This window comes from Microcaecilia unicolor, chromosome 7, assembly GCF_901765095.1.
Source record: "Microcaecilia unicolor chromosome 7, aMicUni1.1, whole genome shotgun sequence".
Taxonomy (NCBI): domain Eukaryota; kingdom Metazoa; phylum Chordata; class Amphibia; order Gymnophiona; family Siphonopidae; genus Microcaecilia; species Microcaecilia unicolor.
The window spans coordinates 151220998-151242434 of record NC_044037.1 but is presented as its reverse complement, the minus strand read 5'-3'; the positions used below and the strand labels follow the sequence as shown (position 1 = coordinate 151242434).

General features: G+C 43.4%; 1 protein-coding gene across 1 annotated transcript in view; it reads left to right on the top strand.

Moving 5' to 3' along the window:
* UBE2F (ubiquitin conjugating enzyme E2 F (putative)) overlaps positions 1–20933 on the top strand; it is a 441864-nt gene extending 420931 nt beyond the window's left edge. Inside the window, exon 10 of the mRNA XM_030209070.1 lies at positions 20535–20933. Coding sequence (XP_030064930.1) covers positions 20535–20585 — 51 coding nt within the window. The 3' untranslated portion in view covers positions 20586–20933. The remainder of the gene's footprint in view (positions 1–20534) is intronic.
* The last annotated feature ends 504 nt before the right edge of the window (positions 20934–21437 follow it).

Here is a 21437-nt window from a genome sequence, read left to right as displayed (position 1 = left end):
TGTTGGAGTCCTTAAATTTTGGACCGGGCTTTTTGGGAGCCCTTCGGGCTATATATAGAGATCCTAGGGCTAGAATAAAGATAAACGGTTACTTGGCTGACTCTTTTTCCCTAGGTCGGGGAACGAGGCAAGGATGCGCACTTTCCCCGTTGTTATTTGCTGTAGACCTGGAGCCCTTGGCGGAAGCTATTAGGTGGGATCCTAACATAAGGGGAGTGGAGGTGGGGAATGTGGAGCACAAGGTGGCTTTATATTCTGATGATGCGTTATTATTTCTACAGTGCCCAGCCCAGTCCCTATAGGCCTTTGTCGACCTTACCGTCCATTACAGCCAAGTCTCGGGGTGTAAGTTAAATGCAACAAAATCCATTATTTTACCCATTAATATTCCACAAGATCAGGTTAACCCCCCTGATTTCCATTTCAGTGGCATAATCAAATAAGATATTTGGGAGTTCAAGTTTCAGCGAACTTGTCAGAGTTGTATCACTTACATTATCCTCAGATGCTCAGAGTCATGGAAGCAGATTTTACAAGATAGAGCTTTTTAGCTCCTTCTCTTCTGACCAGAATTAACGTTATTAGGATGAATATCTTGCCAAGGTTGCTCTTTTTGTTTTTAATGCTGCCCTGTGCTCTTCCGAGATTTTTCTTTTGCCAATTAGACTCCATGGTATCCAGATTCATATAGGGAGGTAAAAAAAACCCAGAGTAGCTCTACGGACTCTGAAGTTACCACTGGAGGCGGGTGGGTTGGCACTCCCTAATTTTCAGCTCTGTATTATTGGGCCGCCCAACTCCGTACTGCTAGCGGTGGAGTACTGCGGCTCAGCACTGGATACAGATGGAGGAAGGAGGGGTGGGTATCCACTCTTTGAGTTTCTTCTTATTTCAAAGGAGGGAACAATTGCCCCAGAACTGGAGAGAACATAGACTAGTAGGTCCCACGCTAGAGACCTGGTTTAACATAACTCGAGAGATGGGTATTAACCCAGCTTCCGCCCCTATCAAGAATATATTGAGTGACCCGCAGTTTCAGCCTGGCTGGGTTGACTCTCAGAGATTCCAGTGGATGACAGAGTTGGGCATGGGGAGGGTACACGATTATATCAGCCAAGGGAAGTTTAGGCCCCTGAAGGAGTTAGAACTGGGTATAGTTCTGAAAGCAAGGGTCTTCCCTGTATTACAGGTTTACCACTATCTCCAGGCCCATAAAGAGGATTTTCTTAGACCTCTCACTCCATTAGAATTGTTTTATTACGGGCATAAGGGTAGGGGTCTGATTTCGGCTTTCTATGGAATTCTCATGTGAACGCTACCGAGGGGTGAGATATTGTACAAGGCACAATGGGAACAATGGAGTGGAGGAGTGGCTAGAGCACCGGTCTTGCAATCCAGAGGTGGCTGGTTCAAATCCCACTGCTGCTCCTTGTGATCTTGGGCAAGTCACTTAACCCTCCATTGCCTCAGGTACAAACTTAGATTGTAAGCCCTCCTGGGACAGAGAAATATCCAGTGTACTTGAATGTAAGAGCTACTACTGAAAAAGGTGTGAGCAAAATGGAAATAAAATAAAAAGATGACCCTGGGTGGTGGGAAGATGTTTGGGAGGATTTATGGTCTGCTTTTCCCCGTATGTCTAGATCTTTGACACATCTGGACACACAATATAAAATACTGTTTAGAACATATCTTACCCCGGTGAAGATGAATAAAATGCAAGGAGATACTCTAGACACTTGTTGGAGAGGTTGCCCGGAGAGGGGGGACTTCGATCATATGTGGTGAGGGTGTCTGAAATTACAAAGCTTTTGGTCTCAGGTCAGAGAGGAGATTGGCCAAGTGACAGGGGAATACCTCCCATTAGAGAAACACATGATGCTGCTAGGCTTCACCAAAATATCTAGACTGAGAATCTTATCCAGGAGTGATGTTCCTTCTTTCTTACTTCTTACCGCCCAGTTGGTTGTGGCGGCGGAGTGGAGAAAGTTGGAGGCCTCATCCATGCAACAGTGGTGGATGAAGATCTGGCAAATAGTTGATTTGGAGAGAGCAGTGGCACTGTTCTACAACAGACTACAAGCTTTTGAATCAAAATGGCAACCTCCCTTGTTGCTTATTTTTTTTTTTTAATTTATTTTTGTTTGTTACATTTGTACCCCGCGCTTTCCCACTCATGGCAGGCTCAATGCGGCTTACATGGGGCAATGGAGGGTTAAGTGGCTTGCCCAGAGTCACAAGGAGCTGCCTGTGCCTGAAGTGGGAATCGAACTCAGTTCCCCAGGACCAAAGTCCACCACCCTAACCACTAGGCCACTCCTCCACTTAGGTAATTTATGAAGTATATTGGTGGAGCATGAGATATTACAACAAGGAGCTTGTGGATTACAGAGACAATTAAGCACACCCTTGTGAATATGTTCAGACTTAGCCCGCTGGGTATGCGTAGGGGCTGACATGAACTTCCCCTCGCAGGTAATCATTAAGAGATATCATAGAAGGTGTGTACCCACTCTTACAGGTTAACAGTTGGGTTATGTTAATTAAGTTTAATTTGTTGTTAATTAGACAGGCTCTTTGAGTTTTGGATTGCATGAACTGTATGGAGTGGAGGAGTGGCCTAGTGGTTAGGGTGGTGGACTTTGGTCCTGGGGAACTGAGGAACTGAGTTCGATTCCCACTTCAGGCACAGGCAGCTCCTTGTGACTCTGGGCAAATCACTTAACCCTCCATTGCCCTATGTAAGCCGCATTGAGCCTGCCATGATTGGGAAAGCGCGGGGTACAAATGTAACAAAAATTAAAAAAAAATAAAAACATGTATGGCCTGCATTTATTGTATTATGTATCTGAAACTTTCAATAAAAAATATAGATAAAAAAATAAATTAATAACAAGTGCCGAAGAGATCACATGATGTGCTGAAGAGAGCAGAGGTGTGCAGCTCTCCTCCCAGGCCGAACCCTTCCCGCCGCCAAGAACGATTGTAAATGTACTCCAAACAACACTAAAATCAAAGACGCGAAGATTGTGCGGGTGCATGGACAACTTTGTCACCCGTTTTGACTCGAAGATGCCGCCGAAAACTACAAAGAAAGACGCGGGCAAACCCCGCGCTGTGGAAAACAAGATGGCGCCGAGTCCGCCGACAGAAGTGCCCGTTACAATGTTTACCGCGCCGCAACTAGATCAACTAACGGAGGCAGTGAAACAAGCGATGGCCCCACAGTTACAACAGCTCTCTAGTCAACTGACTGCAGTGGAGAACTTACTTGCCGATACAACAAGACGCACAGGGGAACTAGAGCAGCGAGTGTCCGCAATAGAAGATGAGGGGCCTGGAACAGCAGCACAGCTTAAAGAATTGACCAGCCTGGTGGAAAAACAAATACAACAAATAGACGATCTTGAAAATCGATCCAGACGGGGAAATCTGCAAATAATAGGAATACCAGAGACGGTATCAGATCGAGTGCTGCCAGCGATCTTAGAAAAATGGCTGCAGACGGAATTCGCACTGTCAGATGGAATGGGGCCCATTTGCCTTGAGCGTGCGCACCGCGTGGGCAGAAAACCTGGACAAAACCAGAGACCTAGAATGGTGATGATTAAAATCCATAATTTCATCCACAAAGTAGAAATATTACGAGGCGCCCGCCTCAAACGAGACACTTTGAAATTCGAAGGCTCCTCTGTAAGAATCTACCAGGACTATTCCTTGGCCTTACAGGAAAGACGACGGGCCTATAGTCAAATTTGTACCACCCTGAAAGAGGCAGACATGAAATTCATGTTAATATATCCAGCTACTCTACGAGTTTATCACCAAGGCAAATGGCATGTATTTCAGTCCCCTATGGAAGCCCAGGATTGGGTGGCAACAACTCTCAGCCTGAACCAAAATAAGAACAGCCTGCAAAGAGCCACTGAGTCCTGAGGCCTACTATACAAAACAGAAAGAACACAACGCAGAGTCTTCATTTTGGAGGTATTAGATATGCATATCACATAAGAATGGCGGGGGGAGGGGGAGACCCACATTATTGATTTCCCCATTTCTCACTTTTGGTAGGTGGGAATAGGTGGGTAGATAAGACTGGGTAGGAGGGTAGAAGGGTGGTGGGGGGGACTGATTAAGCAGCAAAGTTTAAAGGGGATACTTATTGAGGGTAGAATTCAGGCAGTGATCATGACATACTTTTCAGTTGGGCAGTCCTTGAGTACCCCAGGAGGGACTGGGTTAGGTGAAACTATTTATAGAGCCTTGGGTGAGGCTGGGCACTCGGGGCAGTCAAAGCAAAGTATTAAGCACCGCAGCAGATTTCAGATTAAAGCACATTAAATCAATTCGCTTTGCTTCCTGGAATGTGGGAGGCATATCAACACCGATAAAGCGGGCAAAAATCCTATCAAGCCTTAAGAGACATAAGGTAGACATTGGGTGTCTCCAGGAGACAAAATTGTCCGAAGAAGAGCATAACAAATTGAACAAACAGTGGGTTGGGGAGGTGTATGGAGCATCCTCGGGAGATCGTAAAGGAGGAGTGGCAGTGCTTATACGAAAGGGACTAGGGGCAAAGACAGAACTAGTGCAAGCAGATCCGAAGGGAAGATTTGTCCTGGTTAAGTTGTGGATCCAACAGACAACCTTTTTTACTTTTGGGAATATATGGACCAAATACTTATGACCCACAATTTTATCCTAATCTTGTCAAGTTATGCCTTCAGCATGGGTCTGCCCCGCTTCTAGTAATGGGAGATTTCAACCTAGTAGCTGATCCTGTTGCTGATTGTTCTAACCCGAGGGTGGCGTCCAGGGGAGGGCCCAGGGCACATGCCCTAACGTCGTTTCAACGCTCCCTAAATTTGATAGATGCTTGGTGTAGTCTGCACCCAGGGGAGCACGATTTCACCCACTTGTCTAGGGCCCACGGCACGCTCTCCAGGATCGACTACATATTCATAGCCCAGGAGGCATTTCCATGGGTGTTAGCCGCTGAGATAGGCCCGGAGGAGGTATCGGATCACTCCATTGTATGGATGGATGTGGAGGTGCCTGACTTCTATCAGCAGGGAGGGAGATGGAGGTTCCCTAGTTACCTTTTCCACAATAGTGAATTGAAAGAGTTTATTAGCCAGAAATGGGAGGACTATGCTAAAAACAATAGGGAACATATGGATCAGCCTTGTCTGTTCTGGAGTGCTGGCAAAGCAGTTCTTCGAGGAGACCTAATATCTTATATTCATGCTAGGAATAAAAAGCACGCAGCAGCAATAGTGAGATTAGAACAGAGCCTCAAAAAAGCTAAAGCCTAATACATTAAACAACCGACCCCAGGAAATAGAGAGCAACTTAAAGCAATACAGGTGTCCCTAAATGCCCTATTACATGAACAATGCAATAGCCCATTACCAATTTAAATTCTGTAGGTTTGGCAACAGATCGGGAGCAATGCTAGCAAACTTAGTTTCAGCATGGGGGCCACGCAAGCCCATCATAACTCTTTTGGATGAGGCTGGGCGGACCCATAACAAGAGTGAGGAAATTGCGGAGATTCTGACAAAATTCTTTTCGGGCCTTTATGGTGCTCCCGGGGACCCCGAAGAAGCAGACATACATAGTCTTTTGGAAATGGCAGGGCTTCCTAGCTTAACGGATGAGGAGCAGGCGGCTTTGGGCGCCCCCTTGGACATTGGGGAGATCCAGGAGGTTATAAAGACGTTGCCTTTCGGGTCAGCACCCGGACCCGATGGGTATTCCGGGGAATTTTATAAGCTGCTACCCTACTCCTTTTACCCGGTGATACGTGAGTACTATGAGGAGGCGATTAGAGAAGGGCATTTCCCGAAATATGCAAATACAGCCCTGATTTCTCTGATCCTAAAACCTGGGCGGCCAGAGCAGCAGGCAAATTCATATAGGCCCATCTCATTAATAAATGTCGATTTAAAAATTCTAGCCAAGATTCTTGCTAACAGACTAGCAAATATTTTACCTAGACTAGTGGATGAGGAACAGGTGGGCTTTGTCAAGACTTGACAGACAGCCAAGAATGTTCGCCGATTATTATTAGCAATGGCAACCGGACAGCTGACGGAAACTCCCACGTACCTATACTCACTAGATGCTTTTGATCAGGTGGGATGGTCCTATTTATTTTATGTCCTAAGATATATGGGATTCGGGGGCTGGTATTACAAGGCCATAGTAGCGCTGTGTTCAGACCCAGTAGCCTCTGTGATAGTTAACGGGATAAGAGCCCATCCCTTTGGGATTTTTAGGGGCACTAGGCAGGGTTGCCCCTTATCGCCCGCATTGTTTATTTTGTCCTTAGAACCGCTACTAAGACTCATAAAGAAGGACGAGGGGATCCCTGGGATTAGGGTGGGAGAAGATATTATAAAGGCCCTAGCCTTCACTGATGACTTGATGATAGTATCTGGTCAACCTCGAGACTCGTTAGACACGTTGTTGCGGTTAGCAAAAGAATTTGGACAGGTATCGGGCTTCACCATAAATACAAAAAAATCCCAAGCCCTGACCATATACCCGAGTGGAGCCAACCAAGAGAGGAGGGACTGCCCCATTATCACTGTAGAAGGGAAGATTAAATATTTAGGAACTTACATTCCTCAGGACCTAACCAAGTTATACCAAGAAAATATCGAACCACTTCTCGAGACAACTCGACTAAAGCTTAGACTGTGGGAAAATCTCCCGCTGTCCCTCACGGGACGAGTTGCTATATACAACATGATGATAGCTCCAAAGTGGATGTACAAATTCCAGACTCTTCCTCTGTTCCTTAAAACAGAGGCTGAAAACCGTTTGAATCGGCATATACAAAGATTCTTATGGAGGGAGCGCAAAGCACGTATCCCAATAAAAACTTTGCAAATTCCGCGAGAGTATGGAGGCATGGGCCTGCTTAGCATAAGACATCTCACTGTTGCCAGCGGCATGCGACATATTTCTGATTGGTTCAGATCCACCTCAGAATTCTCCGCAACTAATCTGGAAACTACTTTGACGCAGGGAGTACACTTTAGTTGCTTACTGCATGTGGGAGGAGGACATGTTCCCAATGTCTTACAGCAATCACACATACTCCCTACAGTGAAGGCAGTTTGGCGGTGGGTGTGCGCTACCACCATTTCTTGGGACGGGTTACACCATCTGTGACAATCCGCATTTTGCTGCAGGAATCCTGCACCGCAGATTTCGACAGTGGCAGCAGAGAGGACTGATATACATATACCAAGTGTTGATGGCAGAAGGTCGTATTAAGCCATTTGCTGAACTCCAGTCCCAATTCTCATTTACAATAAAAGACCAGTTTTATTACTGGCAATTGACGCATTATATAAAGAGCTTGCCCTGGGTATGTCTTACAGAGGATGTTCAGGAAGAGCTTTCATCAGCCTATTCACTGCAAGCACAGGGCAGAGTGTCGCTAACAATGCACCACAGACATCTAAGAGACATGTCAGAGGAACCTGACTACATTGCACTGGCGGAGTCTTGGAATAAGGAATTACAAATGACACTGACCCCACAGATTTTGCAGGAATACATTTATTCAATTCACAAATCCTCAAAAATGGCTATGTACAGCGAAATGGAATACAAATTTGCTTTACGGACTTATATACCGCCCAGGAGAGCCTTCCACATGGGAGTCTCCCCTGATGGGGCATGTCCCCGATGTGGAGCACAGGGAGCCACATTAGGACACATGTTTTGGACATGTACAAAAGTGCAAAGATTTTGGACTAAGGTTACTCAAGCGACATCAAACATGTGGGGAGCTACATGGACGAAAGGACCGCTGCTGCAGTTTGGACGACCAATGATAGTTCTCCCCACTTTAGCAGGCTTCCAGAGCTTCACTTTCAGAGCCATCATGACAGCGAAAAAACTTACTCACGGAGTGGATTACAAATAAAGAGCCAACATTGCAACAGTGGAGAGGTCTGCTTATAGAGTACATGAGGTTTGAGAAGAAAATGGCAGACTTTAAAGGGGATCGTAGATTCACAGACAAAGACTTTTGTCGCATATGGGACCCCCTTTTGGCAGACCATTCCCTCAGGGGGAAGAGGCCGCATTTTGAATATGTGAGGATAGGTCACTGCAAGCATTTTAGAGAACTGGACAGACGCTGCTGGGGCGGGAGGGGGAGGGACGAAGGGTGGGGAGGAGGGGGGAAAGGGATAGAGGGGTGAAATGTTTGTAAGAAGTATAAGCTAACTTCGTTAAGAGTGGGACTAAGGACATACTCAAGTCTGACCCCACATAGAGATTGGGGGAGTAGTCCGGTATTAGGGTTTACGAATTAGAAGTTGAAATAACGAAGTTCTCCATATATTGTTAGAGTGTTTTGCAATACTTTGTATGACGTTATATTATGCCATGGAAATTAATAAACAAATTTGAAAATAAAAAAATAACAAGTGCCGAATTTCAGCGTCAGCATATATACAGAGTCTGAAGAAAGTCCACATAATTATAGCAACAGATGTTGCTGAGTATATAATCACTGTGTACCTGAAAAAAGTATTTCCCACTTTTCAATGTCTTCAACAACTCATGTCTATAGTCCCAACATATCATTTGTTTATAGTCCCAGAATCTTTCAGCATGTTAAAAAGTCAACTTTTTTCAGTTATTTCAGTGGGAAATGTCAAGGCTGGTAACTCAGTTGCACAAGTGCCAGAAGAGACCAGATGATACCTCCAGAAAGAATGTGGTCCAGAATGGCCATGTTTCACAATATCAAGGCTATCCAAACAATTTTCATACAAAGTAAAGATTTTTTTCCACTAAATTGATCTCAGACTCACAATATTGTGAGTAAAAGCTATTTCAAAGAAACAGATAATATTGGTAAATGGAAAATCATCACTTGATAGCACAACAGTAAAATCAACAGCTTGGTCCATAATCAACTATATAGGTGAACAATGGTATCAGAAAAAAACACAGTGTTTAAATAAGGCATTAAAAGGAAGAAACCACTCTGTATTGAGGGGCCTTTTTACTAAGCTGCGTAGACACCTACTCACACCCAACGCGCATCAGTTTTGAGTTATTGCCCGACTACCGCGTGGCCCTTAAGTTAATTTCATTTTTGATGAGCGACCTGTAGGTGCGCCAGAAAATGTTTTTATTTTCTGGCATGTGGGCGGTAATCATCATTCTACGCAAGTACACCATTACCACCCAGTTACTGCATGAGACTTTACCGCTAGGTCAATGGCTGGCGGTAAGGTCTCAGACCCAAAATGGATGCGCAGCAATTTTCATTTTGCTGCACGTCCATTTTCGGCAAAAATTTTAAAAACTGCATTTTTTTTCCAGGTGTGCTGAAAAAATGATTCTATGTGCGCCCAAAAAATGATTCTACGCACGCCATTTGTAAAAGATCCCCTGAAAAAACAATGTCACACAATCTTGGAACTAACCCATTTTAGCACATCATCACAATCTCAGTAGTTCGGCAAGCCTGTACAGAACAATACTGATGATGACAATCTCTTCCAAAATCAAGCAAGAACTTAAAACTTACAAAGAAATGTTCTGCTTAGAAACAACTCGTTAAGTAAATTAAATTTATTGTAACTGCATTCAGCAACTAAAAGAACAGTGATTCAGAAAAAGAGGTAAAGATTAGCTGTTCTGTCAAAACGCCAAAGCCAAGCCACCATATAAGAGGGTGCTAACAATAGCAATCTAATTATATGTATAAGTGGCAGCATAAAACTGACAGAACAAAAATGTGCCTTTTATATGTAACAATACTGAGCCAATGCAGTATAACAAAGGCACTAAAAAGAATCTTCAAGAGAGTGCAAAAAAAAATCATATTCAAATACTGTATATTAGTATATTAAACATCCAGAAACCCATATTGTATTTAAAAAGAAAAAACTTCTACTCTGTATCCCAAAGATTGACTGGTACAACTGAACATCCATTTTTGTGTTGAAAGAGGAACTCATTCAAGTTACCACCTCTCTGTAATATAAAACATTTGATCACAAAGAAACATAAATTTTATATCATATGTTGATTATCCAGCAAAAGACCAACCACTGGGCCATAATACAACAATTCCAAATACAGGTGAAATGTTCAATTCCTTAGCACCTGAAGCAGATGAATCCAGAGACTTGTGGGTTGTGACCATCTACCAGCAGGTGGAGATAGCACTGAACTCTGTCTTTTAGGACCATATGCTCCTTGGTTTGTCAGTATATCTCGATCTCCAGCAGGTGGTGGACAGTCTGTCGCAAGCTCCTGCTTTCATCTATGTTGTAGCTCCTGTTCTGGGTTTTCTTGTTCAGTAGAGCCTAGGGGTGCTTAGGCTAAGTGATGCTGGCTTTAGGTAGTACACTTGGTGGTGCCAGGCCCTCCCCACCCCCAAACCAGCCCCTCTCTCCATCCTCACAGAGTTTTGTTTTTTTTTAAGGAGAAAAAAGATTAGAGCAACTTTGCCTGCTTATGTGGCTACTTGGATGTTGAAAGGGTTGACTTTGATTCTACCAGTATGCCCTGGGCCAGAGTGGTGAGTCAGAAGATTTGGTGAGTGTTTCTTTACATTTTTTTCTCCCTCTTCGGGCTTATGGTTTCACTTGCTTTTTCCTTGCAATGGCTGCAGAGCCATACCAGCACTGCTCTCGCTATGCTGAACAGTATCAGGAAAATGTCAGCAGGGTGTTCTGAGGGCATTATGGTGGAGGCAACCTTTATGGCGGGCAAACCGTTCTCTTCCTGCGTTGTGCAATCACAGCCTCTCTCTCCTCAGCTGACATTCTCTGATGCAGCTTTTCCGGCTCCAGTGACCATTTTAAAACTGCATGATTCAGCTCCTGCAGCTGTGGGATCAAGCTGGGCATATTTCTGGACCTTATACAGGTGCTGATAATGTTTCTGACTGTATTGTAACTCTTGGGCCTCTGGTGCCTTTTTTTTCCACAGTGTTTGTTCTTTCAGTGCATCAAACCTATATTTTGTAATGGTCTCTTCGGCATACACAGTCTTCTGCCTGTCTCCCTCAGTGGCAGTTGACGGTTTCTGGGTCCTTGCAAGCTTCTAAGCCTCTAAAATTTGATTCTTTGAGTGAAGGGGAGACATTTGAAACCTGTCTCTAACCAGATACTTTGCCTGCTCCATCTCCCCCTCAGGCTTGGCAGCAGCTTCCCTACCTTCTGTTTTTCTGTGTGAGTTGGGGAGCCCATTGTCTTCAAAACACTGCTCAAGGTCTGTGGAGCTGCATGGCAACACTCTGACAAGCCACTTGACTGAGGCTCAGAGCACTGCACAATGCTCTTCAAACCTTTCAAACTGTTCTGGAGGGCAAATCGGCTTGGGTTCTGACAGTCAACATGATAGCAGAGGATTCCATCAACAGGCAGGGTGGCACTCGAGATCTTCCTTTGGCAACAGAAGTGCACCTTCTTTTTCACTGGGTGGAAAGGCATTTGCAGCAGCTTTCAGCTGCCCACCTAGCGGAAACTCTCAATGGGAAAGTGGGTTTCTGCAGCAGGAACTCCCTGGACCTAAAGGAATTGGAGCTGGTGCTGGACACTTTCCAGCTTGTAATTCGGTGGTGGGGCACTCCCCTAATAGATCTCATGACAACATGTCATACTGTCAGAGTTTACAGATTCTTTGGCAGAAGACAGGAGGTCGGTTCAGACGGCATTGATATTCTTTTTCAGCCTTGGCTGGAGTTGGCCCTGGTTTGTGTTCCCGCTGTGGCTGCTAATAGGATGAGTTCTTCAGAGATTCCACCGTCGGGGGTTGGTCAGTTGGTTTGCTCCGAATTGACCCAGGAGGCTGAGGTACACGGGCTTGATTTGTTGTCTGTAGGCAGTCCATTCACTTTCCTTTGAGTCATGGACTCCTCCATCAGGGTTCCATTTGGATGGAGGATCCCTATCGCTTTGGTCTTATGGCCTGTCTCTTGAGATGCCAAAATGGAGAAAAAAAGGATATGCTGATGATGTCATTGCAACTTCTGACAAGCAAAATGTTCAACTTTAGCCATGTATTCTCGTGTCTTGTGAGTTTTGAAACATGGTGCTCTGAAAGAGTATGGTCTTTCCCGCACATATTGGCCTTCTTGCAGGATGGTCTTAGAAAGGCCTCGCTTATAAATATTTAAGGTTTAAGTGGCAGCTCTTGCCTGTTAGGGTCAGATTCTGGATTCCTTATTCACTTCTCATCCAGACGTGGTTCATTCTTGAAAGGGGCTAGTCGTCTTAGGCCTCATCCTTGTTCTCCTTGTCCAGAGTGGAACCTTAGCATGGTTGTGCAGGCTCTGAAAAAAGGCTCCCTTTGAACCAGGCTACTTTTGAAAGCTCTTCCTCTCAAATCTCTCCTTCTAGTAGTTGTTGCCTCAGCTTAGAGAGTTTGAGTTATAGGAGTTGTGGAGCAGAGAACCATTGCTTCCTTTCTCAGATTCAGGCGTGACTATTTGTACTTTTCCTTCTCGTCTTCCCAGGGTTGTTTTGACTTTTCTTCTTAGCCAGCCTCTTTTTCTGCCCTCTTTTAAGGAAAGGGATTGTAAAATTAATTTTCACTGAGTCCGTTACCTTGATGTTCGTCACATGGTTCTCTGGTATTTGCAAGCTACCAATGTTCTCAGGCAGTTTGATCATCTTTTTGTTGTTTTTTTTGGGCCTGAACTGGAGTCATACAGCATCTAAGGCAACTATTTCTCACTGGATTAAGGAGGCTTGCCTCTGCATGCCTTCTTTCAGGCAAGTACATAAGTATTGCCGTACTGGGACACACTGAAGGTCCGTCAAGCCCAGCATCCTGTTTCCAACAGTGGCCAATCTAGGTTACAAGTACCTAACAAGATTCCAAAACAATACAATACATTTTATGCTACTTATCCTAGAAATAAGCAGTGGATTTTCCCCAAGTCATTTTAATAATGGCTTATGGACTTTTCTTGTAGGAAGCTATCCAAACCTTTTTATTTATTTTTGTTACATTTGTACCCCGCACTTTCCCACTCATGACAGGCTCAACGCAGCTTACATGGGGCAATGGAGGGTTAAGTGACTAGCCCAGAGTCACAAGGAGCTGCCTGTGCCTGAAGTGGGAATTGAACTCAGTTCCTCAGTTCCCCAGGACAAAAGTCCACCACCCTAACCACTAGACCTCCACAATTCTGTAGATCGCACCTTCAAAAAGCTATAAACAGATTGGAGTCAGTCCAGAGGGCGGCTACTAAATGGTCAGTTGTCTTCGTCATAAAGCATAAGTGGAAGAAAGGGAGATATAATAGAGACACTTAAAAACCTATGTGGATTAAATGCATAGGAGGCATGTCTCTTTCAACCGAAAGGAAGCTCTGGAACAAGGGGTCATAGGATGAAGGTGAAAAGGTACAGACTCAGAAGTAACCTGAGGAAAAACTTCTTCACTAAAAGGATAGTGAATTCATAAGTACATAAGTATTGCCATACTGGGACAGACCAAAGGTCCATCAAGCCCAGCATCCTGTTTCCAACAGTGGCCAATCCAGGTCACAAATACCTGGCAAGATCCCAAAAAAGTACAAAACATTTTATACTGCTTATCCCAGAAATAGTGGATTTTCCCCAATCCAATTTAATAATGATCCATGGACTTTTCCTTTTGGAAGCCTTCCAAACCTTTTTTAAACTCTGCTAAGCTAACCGCCTTTACCACATTCTCTGGCAATGAATTCCAGAGTTTAATTACACGTTGAGTGAAGAAAAACTTTCTCCGATTCGTTTTAAATGTACTACTTTGTAGCTTCATCGCATGCCCCCTAGCGTAAAAAGGTGGCAGGGGAGAGACTCAGGAGTAATCTAAGAAAATACTTTATAGAAAGGATGGTGAATGCTGTAAGGTCTCCACCACCGGGAGACTCTTGGAAAAGTCTCCTGCACCGGGAGACTCTTGAGTCCCTCGGCCCTTTAGCTGAGCTGTGTGCTGCAATCCACAAGGTCAGATCATTATACTTTATTGTAATCCCTTTGTGTCAACTGCTCCTCCAAAGGTAGTTCCCACCACAGCATTTATCAAGAAGCATAGCAGTTCAACAGCATAGTATTCAAAACAAAACAAGAAAAAACCCAAAAGGTTCCAAAATCTCAGCAGTTCATAAAAAGCAGTTATGCAAAGCAATTTTTCAAACAAAGTTGCTCAAAAAGGGCTCAAACTCCCAGCAGTTCATGTACAGCAAGTATGCAAAGTAATTCTCCAAATGCAGTAGCTCCAGAAAGGGTTCAAACCCTCCCCAGCTGTTCATGTCAGCATAGGCAAAACAATTCCCCAAACACAGCAGTTCAGAAAGGGTTCAAACTCCCAGCAGTTCATGTATAGCAGTTATGCAAAGTAGTTCTCCAAACATGGTAGATCAAAAAGGGTCCAAAGTCCCCAGCAATTCATGTAAGCAGTTATGCAAAACAATTCCCCAAACACAGCAGTTCAGAAAGGGTTCAAACTCCCAGCAGTTCATGTATAGCAGTTATGCCCAAAACCACCACTCCTCCTCTCTCCCTTTCAAAAGAAATCAACCTAGTGTCACAATGGTGACTGTTTCCTTGTCTGTGCTCGCCTCGCCCTCTGGTGGCTGCGATGGACTGTCACCCGTTCCAGACTTTAGCCTAGTCCGGTCCGGATCTTCCGGGCTGCCAGACTTGCTTCTCATGTTTGTGCCTGAACAGCACCCGTAGCTACCTTGTGATTCCTGCAGTTGAACTTCAGCAGCTGATGGCTTTATTAATCACCTGGAAACTTCTGTGTTTGCCTTTGCATCGTCTAAGGTCCCTGGGTTGTTGGTGCTTTGTTGCACTTCTGCCTAGTCTGGTTTCTTGTTTGTGTTTCTTGTCCGGTTCTAGTTAGTCTGTATGTTGTTTTGCTTAGGTTTATTGCTTATTTCCTAGTCTTGTTTCTGGTCTGTATTCCTGGTCTAGTTTCTGTTTGTCTGTGTCTCTTTCTTAGTGGCTGCATGGCAGCTTTCAGTCCTGACTCTTTTCTGTTAGTGTTTGTTCCCTGTTTCAGTGGCTGCTTGTCAGCTATCAGTTCCTGTCCTTTAGCTTGTCCATTTCCTGCTTTGTGTAGTATTGTCTGTCTGTGAGTCCTAGCCCAGTTTCCTGCCTTGCTGCCCATGTATATTCCTTTCCCCTCTGACCCTCAGTCTCTGTTCAGCCTAGTTGGTATCCAGTTCCTGCCCTGTCCGGTAAGTCCTGCCGGCCGCCTGCACACAGGGGCTCAACTCCTGAGGAACGGCGGTCAAGTGCAGGTGAAGTCTAGCTGTTCCTGTCAGAGTTCTGCCTTGTCTCTGGTGTGGGGTGGTTTTGCCTGCCACTGCTGCTCCACGGCAGTGGTCCAAGTGGTCACAAACCTAGTTTCTGCCTTGAAAACCTGACTCCTAGGGAGAGTGGCAAGGGTCCCTCCCCAACCAGGCCAGCATTATACCCTGACCACCACCCGCATGACCCTTCCGTGGTAAACCTGTTCTCTCAGCTCCCCTCGTGGGATAGCCACCTTTTCCCTTCTTCTACCAGGCTCTCCTCCCGAGCAGCCCTCTCCTGTTTCACCTAGCACATAAGCACTGCCATACTGGGAAAAGACCAAGGGTCCATCAAGCCCAGCATCCTGTCTCTGACAGCGCCCCCCCCCCCCCCCCCCCCCCCAAAAAAAAAATAAAAAAAAATAGTAATTCATACAATGACCTCCCAGTGGAAATGGTGAATTCAAGACAGCTTGGGAGAAGAACATAGAACCTCTAATGGAGTGATAGGGAAAGCAGATGACACGAATGGGCAGACTGGATAGGCCATATGGTCATCATCTGCCTATATTTTTCCGTTTCTAAATGCTCTCACACAAGTTACACCTGATTCAAGGAAAGTGCAACTATGTGCATGAACTCTAATGCTGGCCCATGCCTATTTTATAATTTTATAAAATAAAATACACAGGTAATAGCCAGCTAATATGCTGGTGCTGCCATCTATGGGCTTCCATGATGGTAAAATTATGTATCATACCTGATCATTTTCTTTCCCTTAATCATAGCCGATCAATCCATAGACTGGTGGGCTGTGTCCATCCACCAGCAACCCAATAAGCTAACTGTTTTTACTACATTCTCTGGCAAAGAATTCCAGAGTTTAATTACACATTGAGTGAAGAAATACTTTCTCCAATTTGTTTTTCCACTATATCTTTTTTGAGATGTGGTGCCAGAATTGCATACAATATTTGAGGTGCAGTCACACCATGGAGCAATACAAAGGCAATATAACATCCTCATTTTTGTTTTCCATTTCTTTCCTAATTATACCTAATATTCTATTTGCTTTCTTACCCGCTGTCGCACACTGAGCAGAGAGTTTCAACGTATCATCGATAACGTCTAGATCCCTTTCCTGGTCGGTGACTCCTAATGTGGAACCTTGCTTTACATAGCTATAGTTCGGGTTCCTCTTTCCCACATGCATCACTTTGCACTTGCTCACATTAAATGTCATCTGCCATTTGGATGCCCAGTTTCCCAGTCTCGTAAGGTCCTCTTGTAATTTTTCACAATCCTGTTGCGATTTAATAACATTGAATAACTTTGTGTCGTCAGCAAATTTAATTACCTCACTAGTTACTCCCATCTCTAGATCATTTAAAAAGCAACAGTCCCAGCACAGACCCCTGGAAAACCCCACTATCTACACTTCTTCATTGAGAATACCGACCATTTAACCCTACTTTCTGTTTTCTATCTTTTAACAAGTTTTTAATCCACAATAGTACACTACCTCCTATCCCATGACTCTCCAATTTCCTCTGGAGTCTTTCATGAGGTACTTTGTCAAATACACAATATCAACCGGCTCACCTTTATCCACATTGCTGAGGGAAGATTTCCCTTCACTAAATTTATGTTGGCTTTGTCTCATTGACCCATGCATTTTTTTAATATGCTCTGTAATTTTATTCTTTATAATAGTCTCTACCATTTTGCCCGGCACTGATGTCAGGCTTACTGACTTTATGTTTCTAATTATTTTTATTTGGATCCTTCTTCCATTTTCTGAAGGATTTTCTTTGAACTCTAATAGCTTTCTTAACCTAATTTTTTTTAACCATGCTGACCGCGTTTGGTCTTCCTTCCTCCATTTTTAATACATGGAATATATTTGACCTGGGCTTCCAAGAATGCTATTTTTTAACAGCATCCATGCCTGATGTAAATTTTTGACCTTTGAAACTGCTCTTCTGATTTTTTTTCACCATTCTTCTGGTTTTATCATAGTCTCCTTTTTCAAAGTTAAAAGCAGCTGCTAGCTTCTCTTTGAGCACATTCTGCTGGGGGGGGGCAGAATTTCAAGGGGGGGGATCCCCTCAAAGACATATGTAATGCAGTTACTTGATCCTCATTACATTCTTTTTCCAAGCATTATCATCTCGATATTGTGGCTCGAGCAGACTCTTCTTTCGGCCGTTCAGTGCCCTCTGCAGGAGTTTTGGATTCCAACCCTACATGAGGATTCATCTGCTGCAGGTGCTAAGGAAGGATAAATTATGTATTACTGATAACTTTCTTTCCTTTAACTGCAGCAGATGAATCCAGAACCCCACCCTTCTTGAGTGCTCGGTTCACACGGTTTGTTTATTTCTCTGTTTAGAGTAATGGCTCATTTTGGTGTTAAGTTTTTGCTGTTTTCTACTGTGCATACTTTTCCTTCGTTAGTCCTTGTGTTTTATTATGAGAAATACTGACTAACCAGGAGCATACTATCCTAGAAGCCAGCGCTCAGTTCTCTCTATGTTCACCTGCTGGTAGATGGTCACAACCCACAAGTCTCTGGATTCATCTGCTATGGTTAAAGGAAAGAAAATTATCAGGTAAGATATAATTTCTCCATACATGTGTTTTAATTTTGTGCATCCCCATTTTAGACAGGTCATAGAAGTACGGATTGAGACGTGCAGGTCACCATGTCTCAAGTTTCACCAGTATTTTAGAACAGAATGTGCCAACATAGAGGCTGTTCTAAAATACAGGAAAAATGGATGTTTATGCACTGAGTGTATGGAGCATAAACATCCATTTTAGAAAATAAACATATATAATATTAACTGGTTTAAAGCTAGCACATAACCAGTTACCTAGCACATAATCAGTGGCCTAGTGGTTAGGGTGGTGGACTTTGGTCCTGGGGAACTGAGGACGTGAGTTCGATTCCCGGCACAGGCAGCTCCTTGTGACTCTGGGCAAGTCACTTAACCCTCCATTGCTCCATGTAAGCCGCATTGAGCCTGCCATGAGTGGGAAAGTGTGGGGTACAAATGTAACAAAAAAAAAAAACCCTTAGAAACAACCACTTATTATCCCAGTGCTGTCAATGACTGATTACCATTGCCAGTTTGGTATTTGGTTGGGGGGGGGGGGGGGGGGGGCTGCTCAAAAAGCAGCTGTTTACCAAATCCTAAACATGCTTGGTAGCAGACATTAACTCTCAACGTTTATCTTTTAGGACATATACGTTTAGTCCCCTTTTGAAATGGTGCTCTTTTGAAGGCATCTTTTAAAAACGTGTCACAAGATTGTAATGTAAAGTAATGTGTACACTCAAATTTGATGCAAAGTCTGATCTCCTGAGGTACTCCTTGTTTCCAGCACTATAGGAAATATTTTTTCTGTTTAACTGAATATCAGAGGGGAAATTTTGACAGCTTATGTCAGAGCATGTAGATGCACCCCCTTGTTTAACTTTATAAAAAAAAGTGTCTTAGAATCTGAGGGGTTCAAAATATTTGTTCCTAACTTTGGGGACTTTTTACTAAAGGGTGGTAGGGCTACCACGTGGGAAAACAGAACTATTGCCAAGCACACCCAGGCACCCTAACATAAAAAAATAAAACTTATTTTCTAGTGTGGGGGGTGGGGTGTAAGCATGCCCGGTGGCAATCGGGCAGCACACAGCCATCGCCTCGCAGTGCCCAATTACCGTGGGAGTAACGCGTGAGCACGTACTACCTACTAAATAAGTGGTGGTTGTGGCCATACGCTAATTTTGAAATTAGCGTACAGTTATTACACCAATTTTTAAAAAGCCCTTTTATGGCCGCGGTAAAGAGTGGCCTTGATGCACAGCAATCCTATGTTCCCACACTACCACAGGCCACTTTTTCCACAGATTGGTAAAAGGGTCTCTTTGAGAGTTATGCTCCTAAATTGTCCTTTTTCAAAATTTACTAAGGCTGAGTGCCTAAATTTATGCTCAAAATTTCACTAAACTCCTAAATTAGTGCTTAAAAAGTGTGTGACAACAAGGTAGATTTATGGCAGGGAAAGAATTTAGAAGCTTACCACTGATTTTCAGCACTACACTCATAAATAAAGTTCATAAATCTAGGCAAATGAATGTCAGAACTAAGTTTATAAGCATAACTTTTAAGCACCTACAGAGGGATAGCCTAATGGTTAGAGAAGTGGGCTGAGACTTAGGGAGTCTAGGTTCAAATCACACTCCAGCTATTTGTGTTTTTAGCCTAATGGTTAGTGCATCAAGCTTAGATTGTAAGCTCTTTGAGCAGGGACTGTCTTTCTTCTGTGTTTGTACAGCGCTGCGTACACTTTGTAGCGCTCTAGAAATGTTAAATAGTAGTAGTAGTAGTAGTAGATCCTGGGGAACTGAGTTTGATTCCCACTACAGTTCTTTGTGACCTTGGGCAAGTCATTTAACCCTCCAAACAAAGAAAAAACACCTTAGCTTGTGAGCACACTAGGGACAAAGTACCTGCACATAATGTGTACAGCACTATGTACATCTAGTAGCACTATAGAAATAAGTAGTAGTAGTAGTAGTACTACTTAACATTTCTAAAGCGCTACTAGGGTTACGCAGCGCTGTACAGTTTAACAGAGAAGGACAGTCCCTTCTCAAGGAGCTTACAATCTAAAGGACAAGTGTACAGTCAGTCAAATAGGGCAGTCAAAATGGGACAGTCTAATAGTAGTAAAATGAATTTTCAGCTGAAAACTTAGGTTCCTAAGTTTGGGTGAAAATAGGACATACGTTTAGGAGCGTAGCTTTTTTTTTTTCCTTGAATATTGGGTCCTGAAATTTAAAATATCTGCTTGACAACTGCAGTAGTTCATTTTTATTTCAGAATAAGATTGAGATGTCAGTTATAGAAGTGAATTCAGATGCTGTGCCATGTAAGCCACATTGAGCCTGCAAATAGGTGGGAAAATGTGGGATACAAATGAAATAAATAAATGATACCCTTTAATCTGTTAAACCATAAACGTGAATAACTTAACTGCTCTTACACTGAAAATGCTGCACTGGTGTCCCTTAGATGTCTCCCACTCACAATCTGATTAGTTTGGTTCTGGGATCATCTAGAAGCAGTTTAGGGAGGCTTCAGGGAAAGAAAAGGCATTGAACTTCAGGAAGAGACAGTGTTACGAAGTTTGTTCCTTTTGAATAACCATCTTTACCATCTTTATTTTCTTCACACTCACTTTCTCCTAGGAGGATTTTCGTAGTAAAGTTCAAGATTACATTAAGCGCTATGCCAGATGATGAAAGCAAATGCAGCACTGAAGCAGATGAATTCCACATTACAGAGCTATTGAATCTGCTGTCTTTGTTACTTCAAGAAAAAAGAAGAAAAAAAAGCAGAAACATTGGATTGAACAAGTCCTGTGCCAATATTGTGCTGAAGAAGAAATCAAACCTCATTAATATTGGTGTCGTATGGAGACCTTGCCATAAAAAGGCAGCAAGAAGTTTGCTGTTTTTCCTCGGTTGGGAAAGTCTTGTTTGCTTATTTTTAAAATGTTTGTTACTCCATCCATACATTCTTTTCAATGAGATATTTTTGAAAATTTAAATCACTATGAAAAAATATAAAAGCTTTATTTTATAGTTTATTTTACTCTACTGTTCAGTGTGAACATGATCTGAGTGATAAAAAAATGTTCAACAATATTGTTAGCTATGAACTTTTATTGAAGTGGAATTGGACTGTAGCTGAACAAAATGGCTGTGGTTTTGGTTTTTATTTTTGGACCCAGCATTTGCATTCTGCTCCTTTGGCTTTTAGGTAAATTAGAACCATTCTCTTTTAGAATGGTGCCCTTAGCCTTCATTGCAATTACTTCAGGGATTTTCCCTCTTTTATAACCATCCCATCTAGCACAACCTTCAGTTTTTTTGCCAGTCTGAACTCACTCCAAAAAAACAGTATGCGGGTTCCCTAAGTCTGGACAAAAGGTATTAATGTTGAGTGATTGCTAAGACTTCCTCCATGCTGAGGGTTGTGAGTACTGCCCCTTCAGTAGTCCCATAGACATCAAGAAGCCTTCCCCAAAAATCAAATCAGTCTCTATGTTTTGTGGGTATCATCACTTTTGCTTCCTTGGTAGTTTTCAA